This window comes from Ovis aries, chromosome 8, assembly GCF_016772045.2.
Source record: "Ovis aries strain OAR_USU_Benz2616 breed Rambouillet chromosome 8, ARS-UI_Ramb_v3.0, whole genome shotgun sequence".
In the NCBI taxonomy this organism is placed as follows: Eukaryota; Metazoa; Chordata; class Mammalia; order Artiodactyla; family Bovidae; genus Ovis; species Ovis aries.
This window is the reverse complement of record NC_056061.1, coordinates 64,193,956-64,213,801: the sequence shown is the minus strand read 5'-3', so window position 1 is coordinate 64,213,801 and position 19,846 is coordinate 64,193,956. Positions and strand designations below refer to the sequence as shown.

General features: G+C 40.6%; 1 protein-coding gene and 1 pseudogene across 1 annotated transcript in view; both read left to right on the top strand.

Moving 5' to 3' along the window:
• TXLNB (taxilin beta) overlaps positions 1-19,506 on the top strand; it is a 55,833-nt gene extending 36,327 nt beyond the window's left edge. Inside the window, exons 8-10 of the mRNA XM_027972501.2 lie at positions 10,125-10,217; positions 14,724-14,819; positions 16,057-19,506. Of these exons, the coding sequence (XP_027828302.2) occupies positions 10,125-10,217; positions 14,724-14,819; positions 16,057-16,992 (1,125 nt within the window). The 3' untranslated portion in view covers positions 16,993-19,506. The remainder of the gene's footprint in view (positions 1-10,124; positions 10,218-14,723; positions 14,820-16,056) is intronic.
• On the top strand, positions 1,551-9,881 carry LOC114116106 (RNA-binding motif protein, X chromosome-like; annotated as a pseudogene).
• Positions 19,507-19,846: the final 340 nt, after the last annotated feature.

Here is a 19,846-nt window from a genome sequence, read left to right as displayed (position 1 = left end):
TCCCTACCATTTCTGTCCTTTATTGAGTCCATTTTTGCATGAAATGTTCCCTTGGTATCTCTAATTTTCTTGAAGAGATCTTGAGTCTTTCCTATTCTGTTGCTTTCCTCTATTTCTTTGCATTGATCGCTGAGGAAGGCTTTGTTATCTCATGGGTAAGGACACACATAGTGATAGATGAGACAAAGAAGTTCTTTAATTGCCAAAAAGCTTCAGAACCACTGGAAAAGATGATCTCAGGACCCTGTTCAGCCCTAGTTCATGAACATAGAGAATTTCCAGGGCTGTAGAAGCATGGTACTAAACTGAGTTAACCCTGCCTCCTCCATCACTTTGCTTTCCATGGTGCTTGGCTCTCTCTGCAAGGACCCTCTCTTGTCTATCTCTTTTGTCTTCAAGGCATTTTCAAAATTTCAATAATTACTTAAACATCAAGAAGAATATGGAGGCTCTGAATCCCTACATGTAATAATGCTTAAACAAGCTTCTATTGAAAAGTATCAGCACTATATTTTTTAAAAGTTTAAACCCTGTAAAACAAAGTCTGTTGTTGTTCAGCCACTAAGTAATGTCCAATTCTTTGCCACCTCATGAACTGCAGTACCCCAAGCTTCCCTGTCATTCACAATCTCCTGGAGTTTGCTCAAACTCATGTCCATTGAGTCTGCAATGCCATACAACCATCCCATCCTCTGTCATCCCCTTCTCCTCTTGTCCTCAATCTTTCCCAGCATCAGGGTCTTTTCCAGTAAGTTGGCTCTTCACATCAGGTGGCCAAAGTACTACAGCTCCAGCTTCAGCATCAGTCATTCCAATGAATATGCAGGATTGATTTCCTTTAGGATTGACTGGTTTGCTCTTCTTGCTGTCCAAGGAACTCAAAAGTCTGCTCCAGAACCACAGTTATAAAGCATCAATTCTTCAGCACTCTTCTATGGGCTTCCCTGGTGGCACAGTGGTAAAGAACTACCTGCTAATGTAGAAGACGTGAGAGACACAGGTTCCATCCCTGGCTTGGGAAGATCCCCTGGAAGAGGAAATGGCAACCCATTCCAGTATTCTTGCCTGGAAAATTCCATGGACAGAGGGGCCTGGCGGGCTACAGTCTATGGGGTCACAAAGAATTGGACACGACTGAGCTCACACACATGCATGCATGCATGCAGCCTTCTTTATGGTCCAACTCTCATAGCCATACATGACTACTGGAAAAACAATAGCTTTGACTAGATGGACCTTTGTCAGCAAAGTGATGTCTCTGCTTTTTAGTATGCTGTCTAGGTTGGTCATAGCTTTTCTTCCAAGGAGCAAGCATCCTCTAATTTCATGCCTGGAGTCATCATCTGCAGCGATTTTGGAGCCAAGAAAATAAAATCTACCATTGATTCCACTTTTTCCCCTTCTATTTGCTATGAAGTGATGGGATTGGATGCCATGATCTTAGTTTTTAGAATGTTGGGTTTTAAGTCAGCTTAAACAAAGTATATCACAGATGATTTTGCAAACCACTCAAATACTTCCTTTGGTCTGACAACTGAAAGAGTGGGTTAGCTCGTTGCACAGTAGTGCGAGCGCCTTACAGCTTCCGTTCTCAGGGTCAGCTGCCCTCCCGCGTGCCGAGCTGCTAGGAAGCTGTTGTTGGCGAGCTCGTAGGAGCTTGAGACCGTCGTCACCTCTCCAATTTTAACCAGGGGGGAAAAATGGTTGAGGCAGATCGCCCAGGAAAGCTCTTTATTGGTGGCCTCAATACAGAAACCAATGAGAAAGCCCTTGAAGCAGTATTTGGCAAATATGGACAAATAGTGGAAGTTCTCTAAAAGATCGTGAAACCAACAAATCTAGAGGATTTGCTTCTGTCACCTTTGAAAGCCCAGCAGATGCTAAGGATGCAGCCAGAGACATGAATGGAAAGTCCTTAGATGGAAAAGCCATCAAGGTAGAACAAGCCACTAAACCGTCATTTGAAAGTGGTAGACGTGGACCACCTCCGCCTCCAGGAAGCAGAGGCCCTCCCAGAGGCCTTCGAGGAGGAAGAGGAGGAAATGGAGGAACCAGGGGACCTCCATCCCATGGAGGGCACATGGATGATGGTGGCTATTCCATGAATTTTAATATGAGTTCTTCCAAGGGACCACTTCCGGTAAAAAGAGGACCACCACCACGAAGTGGGGGTCCTCCACCCAGAAGATCTGCCCCTTCAGGACCAGTTCGAAGCAGCAGTGGAATGGGAGGAAGAGCTCCTGTATCATGTGGAAGAGATAGTTAAGGAGGTCCACCTCGAAGGGAGCCCTTGCCCTCTCGTAGAGATATTTATTTGTCCCCAAGAGATGATGGATATTCTACTAAGGACAGCTATTCAAGCAGAGATTACCCAAGTTCTCGTGATACAAGAGATTATGCACCACCACCAAGAGATTATACTGACCGTGATTATGGTCATTCTAGTTCACGTGATGACTATCCATCCACCAAGAGGCTATAGTGATAGAAATGGCTATGGTTGTGATTGTGACTATTCAGATCATCCAAGTGGAGGTTCCTATAGAGATTCATATGAGAGTTATGGTAACTCACATGGTGCTCCACGAGGGCCCCTGCTATCTTATGGTGGAAGCAGTTGCTAAGATGATTATAGCAGCTCACATGACGGACATGGTGGAAGTCGAGACAGTTACTCAAGCAGCCAAAGTGATCTCTACTCAAGTGGTCATGATCGGGTTGGCAGACAAAAAAGAGGGCTTCCCCCTTCTATGGAAAGGGGGTACCCTCCTCCACGAGATTTCTATGGCAGTTCAAGCCGCGGAGCACCAAGAGATGGTGGCCATGGAGGAAGCCATTCTGATAGAGGGGGAGGCAGAAGCAGATATTAAAAACAAACAACTTTGGACCAAAATCCCTGTTCAAAGAAACAAACAAAAGTGGAACCTGTTCTATCATAACTACCCAAGGACTACTAAAAGGAAAGATTGTGTTACTTTTTTTAAATTTCCTGTTAGGTTCCCCTTCCATACTTTTTATGTTCTTATGAGGAAAGAAAGTAAAACATGTTTAATCTTTGCTTTTATGACATTGCTTTCAACAAGCAAATGGAATGTTAAGTGTGTTAAGACTTGACATGTGTACTAGTGGTGTAATCTTACAAGTAAAAGTGTCCCTAAAGGCCACTTCCTATAGGATTTTCCCCAGTAAATGATGAGGCAATTAGTTTATCTTACACAAAATATCTAGTCATCTAAAATGGAGAGATGAATCCTCCTGCCTATATATACAAGCTAGCTATTAGAGGGTGGTCGGGGTATGCTACTTTTAGGATTTCAGAGTGTCTTCAAGCTGAAATCTCAAATGTTCTCAGTATGAAAAACCTGAGATCAGATGCATATATGTAAGGAAAGTGCTATTCGCCCAGTAAACCCAGAAAAAAAGCAAATGGATAATGCTGGCCATATTTTGCCTTTCTGACATTTCCTTGGGAATCTGCAAGAACCTCTCCTTTCCCCCTCCCCAGTAAGATCATTTAAGTGTGTGTTAAGCAACTACAGAATACTAAATAAAAAGTTTGGCCAAAACCAACCATGAAGCTGCAAAAAAAAAAAAAGAGTGGGTTAGTAGAAGGGAGACATCTTAGTCCCCATCTCTATGGTCTGAGCAAAGACAATGTAAAGGACAGATTGTGTTTTCCTAGCTGGAAGTCACTTTTCAGTCCTAAAACAATAGCTTGCCAGTCTGGGGCATGATTCTCACTTAGGGAAGAGACGTCTGGCTTTCAATTATACAAACCAAGGCAATAGAGTAAATGTCAGAGATGATCAATGGAATACAACTGTGGCTACAAACAGAGTGTTCATTCGATCAATAAGGCTGAAGATGGTGGTAGATGTGGAAAGTCAGCAATATCAACACAACACAGAATTGCAGACACAAAATACTACCCAAGGGGAAAGATCAGTGAGTCAACTCTCAAAGACAGGTAATCACAGTCTTTAATCTCAGAAGACCTCACTGTATTTATTTAAGATGAGAGGCAATTTCTCTGCAACTGTAATAATAATTGGATTACTTCCCAAGCCAAATCACCTAAGTTGGCTAAGACAATTCCTAGACAACTTTATGTTTCATATATGCTATGAATGTTTGTAATTAAAATTTCAGTCAGTTCAGTTCAGTCGCTCAGTCATGTCTGACTCTTTGTGACCCCATGGACTACAGCACTCCAGGCTTCCCTGTCCATCACCAACTCCTGGAGCCTACTCAAACTCATATCCATCACGTTGGTGATGCCATCCAACCATCTCATCCTCTGTTGTCCCCTTCTCCTCCCACCTTCAATCTTTCCGAGCATCAGGGTCTTTTCTAATGAGTCATTGGCATTAAATGGCCAAAGTATTGGAGGTTCATCTTCAGCATCTGTCCTTCCAATGAATATTCCGGACTGATTTCCTTCAGGATTGACTGGTTTGATCTCCTTGCTGTCCAAGGGACTCTCAAGAGTCTTCTCCAACACCACAGTTCAAAAGCATTAATTCTTCAGCACTCAGCTTTCCTTATACTCCAATGCTCACATCCATACACGACTACTGGAAAAACCATAGCCTTGACTAGACAGACCTTTGTTGGTAAAGTAATGTCTGTTTTTTAATATGCTGTCTAGGTTTGTCATAGCTTTTCTTCCAAGGAGCAAATGTCTTTTAATTTCATGGCTGCACTTACCATCTGCAGTGATTTTGGAGCCCAAAAAAATAAAGCCTCTCACTGCTTCCATTGTTTCCCCGTCTATGTGCCATGAAGTGATAGGACTGGATGCCATAATCTTAGTTTTCTGAATGTTGAGTTTTAAGCCAATTTTTTCACTCTCCTCTTTCACTTTCATTAAGAGGCTCTTTAGTTCTTCACTTTCTGCCATAAGGATGGTGTCATCTGCATATCTGAGGTTACTGATATTTCTCCCAGCAATCTTAATTCCAGCTTGTGCTTCATTCAGCCCGGCATTTCACATGAGTACTCTGCATAGAAGTTAAATAAGCAAATGACAATATACAGGACTCTGTATAGAAGTTAAATAAGCAGAGTGACAATATACAGCCTTGAAGTACTCCTTTTCCTATTTGGAACCAGTCTGTTGTTCCATGTCCAGTTCTAACTGTTGCTTCTTCACCTGCATACCAACTGCTCAAGAGGCAAGTCAGGTGGTCTGGGATTCCCATCTCCTTAAGAATTTTCCACGGTTTATTGTGAACCACACAGTCAAAGGCTTTGGCATAGTCAATAAAGCAGAAGTAGATGTTTTTCTGGAATTATTTTGCTTTTTTGATGATCCAGCAGATGTTGGCAATTTGATCTCTGGTTCGTCTGCCTTTTCTAAAACCAGCTTGAACATCTGGAAGTTCACAGTTCACGTACTGTTGAAGCCTGGCTTGGAGAATTTTGAGCATTACTTGGCTAGTGTGTGAGATGAATGCAATTGTGACAGTAGTTTGAGCATTCTCTGGCATTGCCTTTCTTTGGGATTGGAAAGAAAACTGACCTTTTCCAGTCCTGTGGCCACTGCTGAGTTTTCCAAATTTGCTGGCATATTGAGTACAGCACTTTCATAGCATCATCTTTTAGGATTTCAAATAGCTCAATGGAATTCCATCAGCTCCACTAGCTTTGTTTGCAGTGATGCTTTCTAAAGCCCACTTGACTTCTCATTCCAGGATGTCTGGCTCTAAGTGAGTGATCACACCATCATGGCTTTCTGAGTCATTAACATCTCTTTTGTATAGTTCTTCTGTGTATCCTTGCCACCTCTTTTAATATCTTCTGCTTCTGTTAGGTCCTTACCATTTCTATCCTTTATTTTGCCCATCTTTACATGAAATGTCTGTAATTTTCTTGAACAGATCTCTAGCCTTTCCCACTCTATTGTTTTCCTCTATTTCTTTGCACTGATCACTGAGGAAGGCTTTCTTATCTCTCCTTACTATTCTTTCAAACTCTGCATTCAGCTGGTTATATCTTTCCTTTTCTCCTTTGCCTTTAGTTTCTCCTCTCTCCTCAGCTCTTTGTATGACCTTCTCAGACAGCCATTTTGTCTTTTTGCATTTCTTTTTCTTGCGGTCGGTCTTGATCACTACCTCCTGTACAATGTCATGAACCTCCATCCATAGTACTTCAGGCACTCTGTCTATCCAGTTTAACCCCTTGAATCTACTTCTCACTTCCACTGTATAACCGTAAGGGATTTGATTTAGGTCATACCTGAATGGTCTAGTGGTTTTCCCTACTTTCTTCAATTTAAGTCTGAATTTGGCAATAAGTAGTTCATGATCTGAGCCACAGTCAGCTCCCAGTCTTGTTTTTGCTGACTGTATAGAACTTCTCCATCTTTGACTGCAAAATATAATCAATCTGATTTCAGTATGGACCATCTGGTGATGTCCATGTGTAGAGTCTTCTCTTGTGTTGTTAGAATCAAAATTTGTGCTCAGTTAAAAGAATGCATGTGTCACCCAGCCCATTTAAAAGTAAAATATTGGAGCAGGAGTTGTTGTTACTAACCCTAGAGTAGTTTGTTTCTATTTTTGCCTCTCGTAAGAATCCTGAGGATGACCTCTGAATGTTCTTTCCATGCTTCTCTGATATACCAAAGTGAAAGAGTGAATATGACACATCAGACACGCATCATGTCAACATAAAAGTCAGAAGGAAAATACGACCAAACAAATATCCATAAAGGAAACAGGAAGTGTACATTTTTAGTTAGTATATAAGTAAAGAGTGTCAGTGTTGGTTACCTGAGAAAAGTATAGTTCACATAGATTTTGCCACCTATGACAAAAAGGTCAAACTGTAAGAAAAGCAGAATATTTAAAAAAAATCACTAGAAGGAAAGGAGGAAATGGAGAGCTATCGTTTAATGGGTTATAGAGTTTCAGTTTTGCATGATGAAAATTTCTGGAAATCCATTTGCACAACAATGTGAATTTACTTAACAATATTGAACTGTACACTTAAAATGGTTAAGACAGTGAATGTTATGTGTATTTTACCCAATTTAAAAGATAAGAAAGTTGAGGGTCACTAGAAAAAGGCCAAAGTGGTGATGAAGTGAGACACTAATCCTCAAACTCTGGTGTATCTGTCTTCTCCATGACACAAGAAAACATCGAGGAGGAAAACAAAATCCATCCAATTTATACATCAAAAGAACACTCAGCCTAGAGAAGAAGACAGCTGGCCAGGGAGGGTGTGGTTGCTCCCGCTGATCTTGTCAAGGTTGCATGCATGCATGGATGCTTGGTCGCTTCAGTCATGTCCAACTCTTTGCGACTCCATGGACTGTACCCCACCAGGCTCCTCTGTCCATGCAATTTTCCAGGCAAGAATACTGGAGTAGGTTGCCATTCCCTTCTCCAGGGGATTTTCCTGACCCAGGGATCTCACCTAGGTCTCCTGCGTCTCCTGCATTGCAGGCGGATTCTTTACTGCTGAGCCACCAGGGAAATCCCCTGTTAAGGTTTCGCAGGTGAAATGGATCACACACACGGCCCCGCCTTCCCCTCTTGTCTACAGCCTGCAGCTAGCTATAGGACTGCAAGATAGAGTTTGGGAGGATCAGCTCAGGAGACCATATCTATACAACCACTGTAATTCTAATGGAATTACTGAAAAGTTGGGAAAAGAAAGAGGAGAGTAAAGAAAAGAATTTAACAGGAGACTTGGTCCAAGATGCAAATGAATGGATTTTGTGATAGGTGAAGATCAGCTGGGATGTTTGTTCCCCCAGGCAGGCAGTCCCACAGGGGCTTATCCTCAAACTGAGGAACCTGACCTATTCATGCACCCTGAAATCAATTCAGTGAATCCTAGCCACTTGTCTGTGGAAAAAATGAAACAAATTTATTAAATTAAACAGAATAGGTCAAGAGTGCATTGCACATAATGAGTTAGTTTTGACCCTTAAACAACACACATTTGAACTGTGAAGATCTAATCATGCATGGATTTTTTTTCCAATAGCAAATACTATAATACTGCAGTATCTGACATTGGTTGAATCTGTGGGTAGGGAACTGTAGAGATGAGGAACTGGGAATACAGAGGGCTGACTATATATTATACACAGATTTTGCACTTCATGGAGGGTCAATGCCCCTAACCCCCTGCTTTGTTCAAGAGTTAACTGTGTTGTCCTTTGAACTCTAAAAGCTTTCCTGGCCATGAATTCCCTGATGACACTGTACCCAGTCTTTTTCAGTCTGTATGGCAAGGAATCATGAGAAAACTTTTAGGCCACTAGAGTTACTGCAAATTTATCAACTAGTCACATTGTTAATGACTGATTTCAAAATGCTGATGAGCTGTTGTTTCAACTTTTCTTTGGAAAATCTGTTTCTTATGAAAGGATTTATGTTATTTTACTGTTCTTGTGTACTGCAGCAAAGTGAAAGTTGCTCAGCTCTTTGCGACCCCATGGACTATATAGTCCATGGAATTCTCCAGGCCAGAATACTAGAGTGGGTAGCCTTTTCCCTTCTCCAGAGGATCTTCCCAACCCAGGGATCAAACCCAGGTCTCCCACATTGCAGGCAAATTCTTTACCAGCTGAGCCACAAGGGAAGCCCATGCACTGCAGTAAAACCTCTGCTATTCTGAATCATGTGAGAATGAACCATTCTAGATGAGCTAATTTTCTTGGTTCTAGGAGTTGTTTGCTTCCCACACAATCCCTCTGAAGTCCCATTCCCAAGACTGGGAACTCTCCAACCTACTGGCTGTGACTATCATTCTTATGTGCTTTTGAAAAGACAGTCCTACAGGTCCTACCAGTCAGTTGCTGCCCAACTGAGGACTTCAGGCTATTCCAGACATTCAAGAGTACCAAAGTCTCATTTGAATATGGAAGAGTTCCATGTCAGTAAACTAGAATCATCCATATTAAATCTCCACTCACTCAAAACATGCCATCCTAAAATTATTTTCAAAAGTAAGATTTTATTATCACTGTCAATAACAATCAAGTATTTTTACAATCTTGCCCTACTCCTACCCCAAATACAAGCCCTGAAATGTGGAAGTACAGAGGCTCTTCTCAATACCTGCATCCATAAGATATTTTTTGGTGCAAATTAGAAAAATGCACTTCTTCCTCATTATTTCCATTAAAATTGGTATCATCGTCATCATTGGTCAGCTGCTAAGTCGTGTCTGACTCTGTGATCCCATGGACTGCAGCATGCCAGACTCCCCTGTCCTTCACTATCTCCAGGAGTTTGCTCAAATTCATGTCCATTGACTCAGTGATGCTATCTAACCATGTCATTCTCTGCCGCCTTCTTCTCCTTTTGCCTTCAATCTTCCCCAGCATCAGGGTCTTTTCCAATGAGCTGGTTCTTTGGATTGGGTGGCCAAACTATTGGAGCTTCAGCTTCAGTCCTTCCAATGAACTGGTATAATTTCTATTAAAAATTGGTATAATATACTCATTTCCTTCAAAAGGAACATTTAACTGCTATTGGCTAGAACACTGTATTCAAAAACACACAAAACCACAATGTCAAAAAGGGAAATGACATGTGCTTATAATGGCACAACCACATAACGGCAGTATCCCTAGTCCATACCTGGTCCATATTTGTCTTCATTCTCCCTTCCCTCAAGACCAAGCCCAGGGCTCACCTTCTCTACAAAAATGTGGCTTATATGATCACCTGCCACATTCATCTCATTCTCTGATCAGTACTTAACTAATCTGGTACTTTGTGTTCACTGTTCTGTAATCAAGTTGTCTTTGGGATTCCCTCAAAAACAGCAGATACAGGTTAAATGCTTTTGTACATAACAGTCCTTGCAATGTTCAGTCAGAGCTCAATAAATGTTTGTTGGTAAAAGTTATGATACAATGAAATGGTGATGATATATTTTATTGTGTCATTTGTCTTTAAATAAGTACTTCAGTCATACTCACTGACCTAGGCTGATCGCAAAGTAAATAGAATTGAACATATCACTAACATTGTATTGAGAATTCTCCTAAACCATTTTCCTTTTCAAATAACAAACAATGACAGGTGGTTTTGTTTTGGAAGCATTCCTAAAACAGGAAAGCAGGCCTAAAACAGATCTACTCTTTCCCCTGTTTACAGCTTACTCTCTACTCTGGAAGGTTTGAAGAGTTTCAGAGCACACTGACAAAAAGCAATGAGGTGTTTGCCACTTTCAAACAAGAAATGGATAAAGTGAGTATTGCTTATCTCCCATGAAATACTGACATTTTCTATTTTGACAGGCAATTTTCCTTTGGGTTCATTTTTCTCTCGCTAAGATATTTCAGTGCATTTCATGAAGTAATGAAACATTTATACATGCAAATGAGATCTGAGCTGTATTTTATTGGTTAAATATCTGGCGGATTAATTTTAGGAAGAATCCAAAAACACCAGGATACATTTTCACCCTGAGGAAGAATATTTTCTTTTGCTAGTCCATGGAGAGGTTTAAAAAGAAAAGAGCTAGCAATATAATATTGTTTATGCTGAAATAAAAATATCAAGTCTTCTAATGATTAAAAAAAAAAACTTTCATACAAATATGCAAGAGCAGAATGTTAGAGTAGAAAATACCATTTCATAGAATATTCTCAGAAGAGAATATATGTAATATGATATAACTAAGACAGTCTTTAATGAGAAGTCTGAATTCAAATTCTGGGCACGCTCTTACTCATCAAGTAGCAGTAAACAATTCACTTAACTTCTCCTTTATTAAAATGCTATTTCTCTTGCCTATGTCACAAGATTGTGAAGTTCAAATAAGTTAATGTATTTTTAAGGATTTTAAACTTTTTAAAAGTCTTTTACAAATTGTATTGTTTGTTGCTGTTTTAGTTGCTAAGTCATGTCAGACTCTTTTGCAGCCCCATGAACTGCAGCCCACTAGGCTTCTCTGTCCACAGATTTTCCAGGCAAGAATACTGCTGTGGGTAGTCATTTCCTCCTCCAGGGAATCTTCTTGACCTAGGGATCAAATCCCAGTCTCCTGCATTGGCAGGCAGATTCTTTACCACTGAGCCACCAGAGAAGTCCACTTTTACAAATATAAGTTGCTAATTTTATTATTGGATGTAATGTTCAAATTATTTAATTCATTGTTTTCCCAAAACAAAATCAGCATCAGAACTGTTTTTCTGAACAGGCACTAGCATTAACCTCTTTTAAGTATAGAAAATATTCTTTAAAAAAAATTTTCACAAACATATATGATAAATTTCACCATTCACAACCAAACTTAATAGGTCAACATTTCTTAAAAGTTACAACTTTCTCACTCCAGAAAGGATTCATCCATTTTAAAAATATTTTTGTAATTACAGTTTTAATTTGGAATAAATATTAGAGTATAAAAATATTTATTTCAAAATTAAATAGTTTTAAGATTTAGTTAAATTTTAGAGCAAGAATTTTTATCTGAAGTTCATTTATAGACTTTCAGTAGAATTAGCAAAAAAAAAAAATTGATATGCATACTGCATTTCTTTAGGTGTAGTCCCATCAGTTCAGGTCCTTCATTCAGTCAGGTCTGACTCTTTGCCACCGCATAGACTGTAGCATGCCAGACTTCTGTGTCCACCATCAACTCCCAGAGCTTGCTCAAACTCATGTCCATCAAGTCAGTGATGCCATCAAACAATCTCATCCTCTGTTGTATTCCTGCCTTCAATCTTTCCCATCATCAGTGTCTTTGCTAATGAGTCAGTTCTCTGCATCAGGTGACCACAAGTATTGGAGCTTCAGCTTCAGCATTAGTCCTTTCAATGAATATTCAAGACTGATTTCCTTCAGGATTGACTGGTTTGATCTCCTTGCAGTCCAAGGGATACTCAAGAGTCTTCTCCAACACCATAGTTCAAAAGCATCAATTCCTTAGTGCTAGCTTTCTTTATGGTCCAACTCTCACATCCATATATGACCACTGGAAAAACCATAGCTTTGACTAGACGGACCTTTGTTGGCAAAGTAATGTCTCTGCTTTTTGATATGCTGTCTAGGTTGGTCATAGCTTTTCTTCCAAGGAGCAAGTGTCTTAATTTCATGGCTGTACTCACCATCTGTAGTGATTTTGGAGCCCAAGAAAATAAAGTCTCTCACTGTTTCCATTGTTTACTCATCTATTTGTCACGAAGTGATAGGACCAGATGCCACGATCTTTGTTTTTTTGAATGTTGAGTTTTAAGCCAGCTTTTTCACTCTCCTCCTTCACTTTCATCAAAAGGCTCTTCAGTTTCTCTTCACTTTTTACCATAAGGGGGTGTTATCTGCATATCTGAGGTTATTGATATGTCTCCCAGCAATCGTGATTCCAGCTTGTGCTTCATCCAGCCCAGCCGTTTCACATGATGTACTCTGCACAGAAGTCAAATAAGCAAGGTGACAATATACGGCCTTGATGTACTCCTTCCTCGATCTGGAACGAGTCTGTTGTTCCATGTCCAGTTCTAACTGTTACTTCTTGATCTGCATACAGATTTCTCAGGAAGCAGGTCAGGTAGTCTGGTATGCCCATCTCTCAGAATTTTCCACAGTTTATTTGTGATCCACACAGTCAAAGGCTTTAGCATAGTCAATGAAGCAAAAATAATGTTCTTCTGGAATTCCCTTGCTTTCTCTATGATCCAACAGATGTTGGCAATTTGATCTCTGGTTCCTCTGCGTTTTCTAAATCCATCTGAACATCTGGAAGTACTCGGTTCATGTACTGTTGAAGTCTGGCTTAGAGAATTTTGAGCATCACTTTGCTAGTGTGAGATGAGTGCAATTGTGAGGTAGTGGCATTGCCTTTCTTTGGGATTGGAATGAAAACTGACCTTTTCCAGTCCTGTGGCCACTACTGAGTTTTCCAGATTTGCAGGCATAGAGTGCAGCACTTTAACATCTTTTAGAATTTGAAATAGCTCAACTGGAATTCCATCACCTCCACTAGCTTTGTTTATAGTGATGCTTCCTAAGGCCCACTTGACTTCACATTCCAGGATGTCTAGCTCTAGGTGAGTGATCACACCGTCACGGCTATCTGAGTCATTAAGATCTCTTTTGTATAGTTCTTCTGTGTATTCTTGCCACCTCTTCTTAATATCTTCTGCTTCTGTTAGGGCCATACCATTTCTGTCCTTTATTGTGCTCATCTTTATATGAAATGCTCTCTTGGTGTCTCTAATTTTCTCGAAGAGGTCTCTAGTCTTTCCCATTCTATTGTTTTCCTCTACTTCTTTGCAATGATTACTGAGGAAGGCTTTCTCATCTCGCCTTGCTTTCAAACTCTGCACTCAGATGGGTATATCTTTCCTTTTCTCCTTTGCCTTTAGCTTCTCTTCTTTTCTCAGCTATTTGTAAGCCCTTGTCAGACAACCATTTTGTCTTTTTGCATTTCTTCTTGGGGATGGTTTTGATCACCGCCTCCTGTACAATGTTACCAACCTCCATCCATAGTTCTTCGGGCACTCTTATCTATCAGATCTAATCCCTTGGAATCTATTTTTCACTTCCACTTTCCACGCTGCTGCTGCTGCTGCTAAGTTGTTTCAGTCGTGTCTGACTCTGCATGATCCCATAGATGGCAGCCCAGCAGGCTCCCCTGTCCCTGGGATTCTCCAGGCAAGAATACTGGAGTGGTTGCCATTTCCTTCTCCTCCACTTTCCATAGATTTCATTAAATTCTTAAAGGGGCTGATGATCTTAAAAAGTTAATTAACTATTAACTCAGTTAAGAAATGATGAAACAAAAAAAAAAAAAAAAGCACTGGAGGCTCATGTAGCTTCTCTACAGAGCCCAGAAGCCAACAGCTTGGGCCTCCAAGCAGACCCAACCTTAGGCTTTTTGACATGAAGCAACCAGTGCCCATGTGTAGTTAATCCAGGGTAATTGTCCCTGAATACAAGCCCTGTCCTTCACATCATCCAAGCAGAGAAGAGATTCTATAACCAGGAATGCAGAGTAGTTTCAGATTTGCAAAAGTTAGGCTGCATTTTATTCATTTCTGTATACCCTACACCCAGCCTCTGCCTAGCCACCAGAAGGCACTCTGCATATGTTGCATTAAATGGAAATGACTCCAGCCCTACTCCTCTGAAAACTTACCTGAATCATTACTCCATCTCTCTGAACCTTAGTTTCCCCATCTATAAAGTAGAGTTGAAAACAGAACCTTCCTTGGGGGACTGTCTCAAGGATGAAATGAGTAACGCATGTAATCACATTCTGTGAATCCTACTGCACTCTACAAATAAGAAGGCTGAGAAAACTGAAAGTTGCTTTTTTGTGGCTACTTCTCAGATGTGCCCAGATATTATCAACATTTTAATAGCAAAAAAGCTGGGCCAACTTTCTCATTAACAGTCTTGCATTCAATACAGTAAATAATCTAAATTTAAAGCTTATTCTTGGAACTCAATAAAGTTATTCTTACTTTTAAACAAAAGAAGACACAATGACAAAAAAAGAAGGACCTAAGTAGTTTTCTTTCTCCTGAACTGGCTCTGGTGCAAATAAGTTTGCTCACCACTGACCTAGATGATTCAGAAATGTATCATGACTCTTTCCACTCAGTCTTCATTCCTTGACATTGGATTTTTGCTTGCTTCAGCACCTAGTAATGAAGGGACTTTTTCTTGATGTCACATATGGAACTGATAGTTTCTCTGATATATTAACTGTTCAGAATTAACATTAAAACACTATAATTTCTGTAGACCACTAAGAAAATGAAGAAGCTGGAAAAGGACACAGCCACATGGAAAGCTCGGTTTGAGAACTGTAACAAAGCTCTGTTGGACATGATTGAAGAGGTGAGGAAGCTTTTCCCTTTGCTCATATTCCCTTGTCAATACATTTATACGCAGGAAATAATTATGCCCCAATAGCACAAATGATGACCTCTGAAGAGCTTAATTTTTTTCTAGGGTGTGGTATATGATACTCTAATAAAAAATAATCAGAGCAAAAGTAATTTAGAGTTGGGTCCAGACTCATAAAGAGCATAGTGACCCTAAGTCACATGCCTACTTGTTGATTCCAAAGCTGTGCCCAAGACAGCACCACACCTGCTGGACTGTGAATTCCTCAAAGGCAGGATGAGTGTTTTACCTGTCTTTGAATTTCCCCAGTGCCAGACACATAACAGATGCAGAATAAATTTATTAATTGATTCAAGCATACTGAGAGAAAACACCAGTCCAAGCACCCATGGTATGTGCTAATTTACAGACAGATGTGCATGTACATTGTTTAATTCCTCCAACAGGCATTTAAATACTGATATTATGTCAGGCTCTGGAGGTTTTGAGATCATAAAAAGCAAAGATACATGACCCTTAACGTGAGCAGCAGGGCTTACAGGTGAAAAAAAAAGTCTTAAAAGGTACAGAGTAGCACAAAGCACAAGGGTGGGGGAGGGTGGGGGGTGGAGAAGCAAGATGATTCCATGCACAACACACCAACCTTTTCTAGAGAAAAGGAGAACTTAATAGTTTGAGCAGCATCATGAAAGAGTGTGGTTACTTTCTCTGGATATAATTACTGTTTTAACGATTCATCCCAAACTGCAACCAATTCCAAAGAGATGTGCTTATTATTCATAAACAGAAATCAAACAGTTGCTGGATTAGCATATAGCAGTTTCTCTATAGGACAGATAAGGCATTGCTGACCAAATCCCAGTCCATCTCAGTCATTCTGCCGCAAGCCTCTGCTTATTCCTTCTAAGTCTTAGAAGCAGAAAATGCATCTATTTTAAGATTTTTAGAAGCCTTAGACCAAAGCAGAAAGAAGCTTTGCTTTCTTTCCTTTAAAAAAAAAAAAAAGTGGATTAAAATTCTACTGAAGTCTCCAACATAATGCAAAAATAGAAGTGATGTCCCTGACCAAGTATCTGTTCAGCCACCACCCTGTGGTCAGAGCCTAACAGACAAATTCCTGGATTAACGATTTTGATTGTCTCCAGAGAGCATTTTACTTTACTCCAGTAAAACCTGGCAGTTTTACTTTTCACACCGTTTTGTTTGTGTGTGTGTGTTTAAATCACAGAAAGCGTTGAGAGCTAAAGAATATGAGTGCTTCGTGATGAAAATTGGAAGGTTAGAGAACCTCTGTCGAGCTTTACAAGAAGAGAGAAATGAACTCTATAAAAAAATCAGAGAAGCAAAAAAGCCTGAAAAGGATGACCAAGGTCAGCACACCTCTGATGACGAGCCAAACACCTCTGTGAATGAAGAGGCTGACGCAGAGGAAGCCAACAGCGTTCACAAGGCTGTGCAAAATCTTGCGGCGGCCTTCATGATAATGCATTGTCCAGAGTCAACCCTTGACGTGGCCAAAGAAATCCACCCAGAAGTCGACAGTCTTCCAGGGGACTGCGACACAGCCCTCAGGGGGCTGGAACAAGCTCCTCTAAGTCCCGCATGCCATTCAGAAATCCCCCTCCCTCCCCCAAATCCTCAGGCTGAGGACAAGGGAGTCAGTGAGACAGAACCTACCCTCAGAACAGAGACAGGAGCTGAGGCCCAAGGCGATGGTCTTCCTGGTGCAGCACCGGCTGATCAGCAGAACCGGAAGCCAGAGGCAGCAGCTTCCAGTCAGACCCGGAAGGCCCCAGCCAAGCCCTCCCTACCGGTGGTGAAGGCCAATGAGCAGCCCTGGAAGCCAGAGGCAGCTTCAGGTCAGGCCCAGGAGCCCGCAGCCAAGGCCTTGCTATCGGTGATGGAAGTGAACGGGCAGCCCCGGAAGCCTGAGGCAGCAACTTCCGGTCAAGCCCTGGAGCCCCTAGCAGAGACCTTCTTATGTGTGATGGACGCCAAATGTTCCACCCCACCACCTGCAGTGGGAGCACACCTGCCAGCTAGGGAGTCTGGATGTGAGCCCATGGGACAGCCCCCACCAGCAGCAGAGGGGCTGCCAGGAGGGGCCTCAGGTGGACCCCCACTGCCCAAAGTGGCTGACACCAATCTGGAAGGAGTAGACTAAGCCTCCTCTGCCTTTGGAGGCTGTTCTTCCTGACTTTCCATCATCATGGTAACGGGATTACCTCCTGAAGGAGACATTAAGGGCTAGGGAGGTCTAATGGAAGAGGCTTAATTAGAATCAATACAGTTTTAAATATTATGTAAAGTATCTTCAGCCTTTGCTATTTGTTCTCAATTTATAATTGATTTGGAGCTTTTCTGTTTAACATTGGTTGATAGTATAATTTTCCCAGATGACAACAAAATATACAGCATAGCAAATCTATATTAATTTGCCATTAAGATGGTACTTAATTCAATTTCTTAATCAACAGTAAGATTTGGTGTTTAAAGACTTCCACTACATAAATACTGAAAATGTAATGCTTTATTTCCATAGAGTTTAATAAGTTCCACAGTAAGTTAAATGGATGATCGGTTTCCAGTTAGACATTATATACATATAATAATATATGCATATGTATGTATGCTTATCATGTATATGTGTGAATACATATATGTATCTATGCACATATATGCATGCATATTTTATATATATGTATGCAAACAAATATTGCATACACATTTCTCTTACCTCTTTTTGGCTTTCTCTCATGCAAAATATTTAGATGCTAATCAAAAAAAATTATCTCTTACTTGCACTTGGGACTACAGTAGATTAATGTTCTGTGAATCAGAAATATGTTCAGAACACAAATATTAGGCCATATAATGTTGGGCAAAAATAAGTAATCCAATGGTAGGTCAATAAATTCAGCCAACGGATTAAGTGACAAAACAGAATTGAGTTAGACTGCAAGGCTATAGAGAGTGCATGGACACAAAGATAGCCAAAAGAGGCCCTAAAAAGGGGGGAACAATCACAGCAGTGGACTGCTCACCTCTTCCAGCTGCTTCTCCTACACAACTCAGCCCATTGCTTTGCAACCCGCTCATGTGGTGAGGCAGCTTCCTACAAGGAAAGAGTTGGAAGTGGGAAAGGGAACTAGGGGGTGGAGGCATTGAGGGCCCTCAGACTTGAGAGGCTGTGCTCTGATCCCCTGTCCCCTCCCCCCCACAGCTAGAGGTCTCAAAAGACCATATTCAACTGACCCTGCCAACTCATCAGTTGCCTTTCTGAGAGAGTGTCTACCACTCTTTCCAGAGGGTTCCCCACTACCTCCTGCTGTAACTTTCGTGGTCTAAATTCTCAAAGCTTCTGCTCCTTCTTTCCAATCCTCTCCTTTGCAGCAGAAAATTACACTCAGCCCTCATCTCAATTATGGCTTAGTAAAAGCTATTATTCTTCTGAAACAGAAACCTACACAGGGTCTCAATATGAGTGATGAGGTGTACAAGCTAACATATTTTCTGCTTTAATGAATACTGTACAGCCAGAAGTACAAAGCAAAGGAAAAATGGATTCCTACTCAAAATGATTTGAAACATGCGTGAAGATTCAGGAGATGCAAAAGCTAGAAACACCTGGGGTTGTCTACACGAGTATTACATTATCACTGCATAATAAGAACCTCTAATACTGACAGCATGAATTGTTGTATCTGTAGTAAAGAGAGGCTGCAACAGAGAAATAGGAAAAAAAAGAGAGGGAGGTAGGAAAAAGGAAGAGAGAAAGGGAGGAAGAGGAAAAAACATCTAACCCAGTCCTACCTTGAAAGTAGAAAAATGGACAGAAGCAAGATTCTCTACTACTCATCCAAGAAATCATTCTTCAGTGTTGCACATGGCTGTCTGCTAAGGCTCACAGAGTACTTGTAGGTGGCAACCGTATGCTGTAAGCATTGTAAACTGCATAAAATTTGTTTGATGCAGACAGTGAGAGTCATAACAAAATGCTAGTTGGGAAAAAAATCAGGAAAAAAGCATATTGCTATTTGAGAACCCATGTATTTTTAAAGGCTTAAGATGTTATAACCACAGGGTATCCAGCCAAATTCAACATTAACTGAAAATCTTAGAGATTTAAATGTTCATTTAACTCAGAGCCAAATATGCACTAGAACAATCTAGGAGGGTCTCCTTCCTCTTTATTTTCAGCAACTGAACTTCCAAGAATGGGTAAGATTAGATAATCATAGTAAAGTCTCAGTCTGAATGTTTAGCAAGAGGAACAGGCAGGAGAGGAGCCAAAATCTAGTAAATCAAATATTCTAATACCCAAAGTTCATTTTTGTAATCCAAAAGCTTTCATGGCAACACATTACTCATGACAGTGTATATCTTGGGCAAAATTTCAGATACAATAACTTGCCTAAAATTTGCAAGGCTTAATATAGGCTTTGAAATAATTATTTTAATATTCAAAGAATGTTTTATTATAGTCCTTTGGCCTTACTAATTATAACAATAACTCATAAGACCCAAAAGAATAAAGAATTTCTCTTCTTTATCAAGGTCATGTAACCAATTCTAGAGGTGGTAAGTCTGCTTTCCAGAAACACTGGAATTATTGGTGGTTTCTAAATTAAATAACTATAATTTATGTATTTATTAAAAAGGTACCTCTCTTCCCACATGCTCCTGTAGTGGTTTTCTTTTAAAATTTTTTATTTATATTTATTTTTACCTTTGTTACTCCTGTGTTTCAGTATTACCTAACACAGATTGTGGTTATATTCTCTTGGTTGAATTTTTAGTCTATGAATAGGATGTACATGAACACTTTGGGAATCTTGGTTTGTGTGTGAGAGAGAGGAAAGAGGGAGGGAGGAAGGGAGATGGAGAGAACATGACGACTCACATCTAATGAGAGCAAAGAACCCAGTGGATGGCCATCACTGCTTCAGACCTACAGTCAGTGCCAATCTCCCCTGAAACTAGGTTTCCACAGGTTTCTCTGCAAGGTGCCCTCTCTG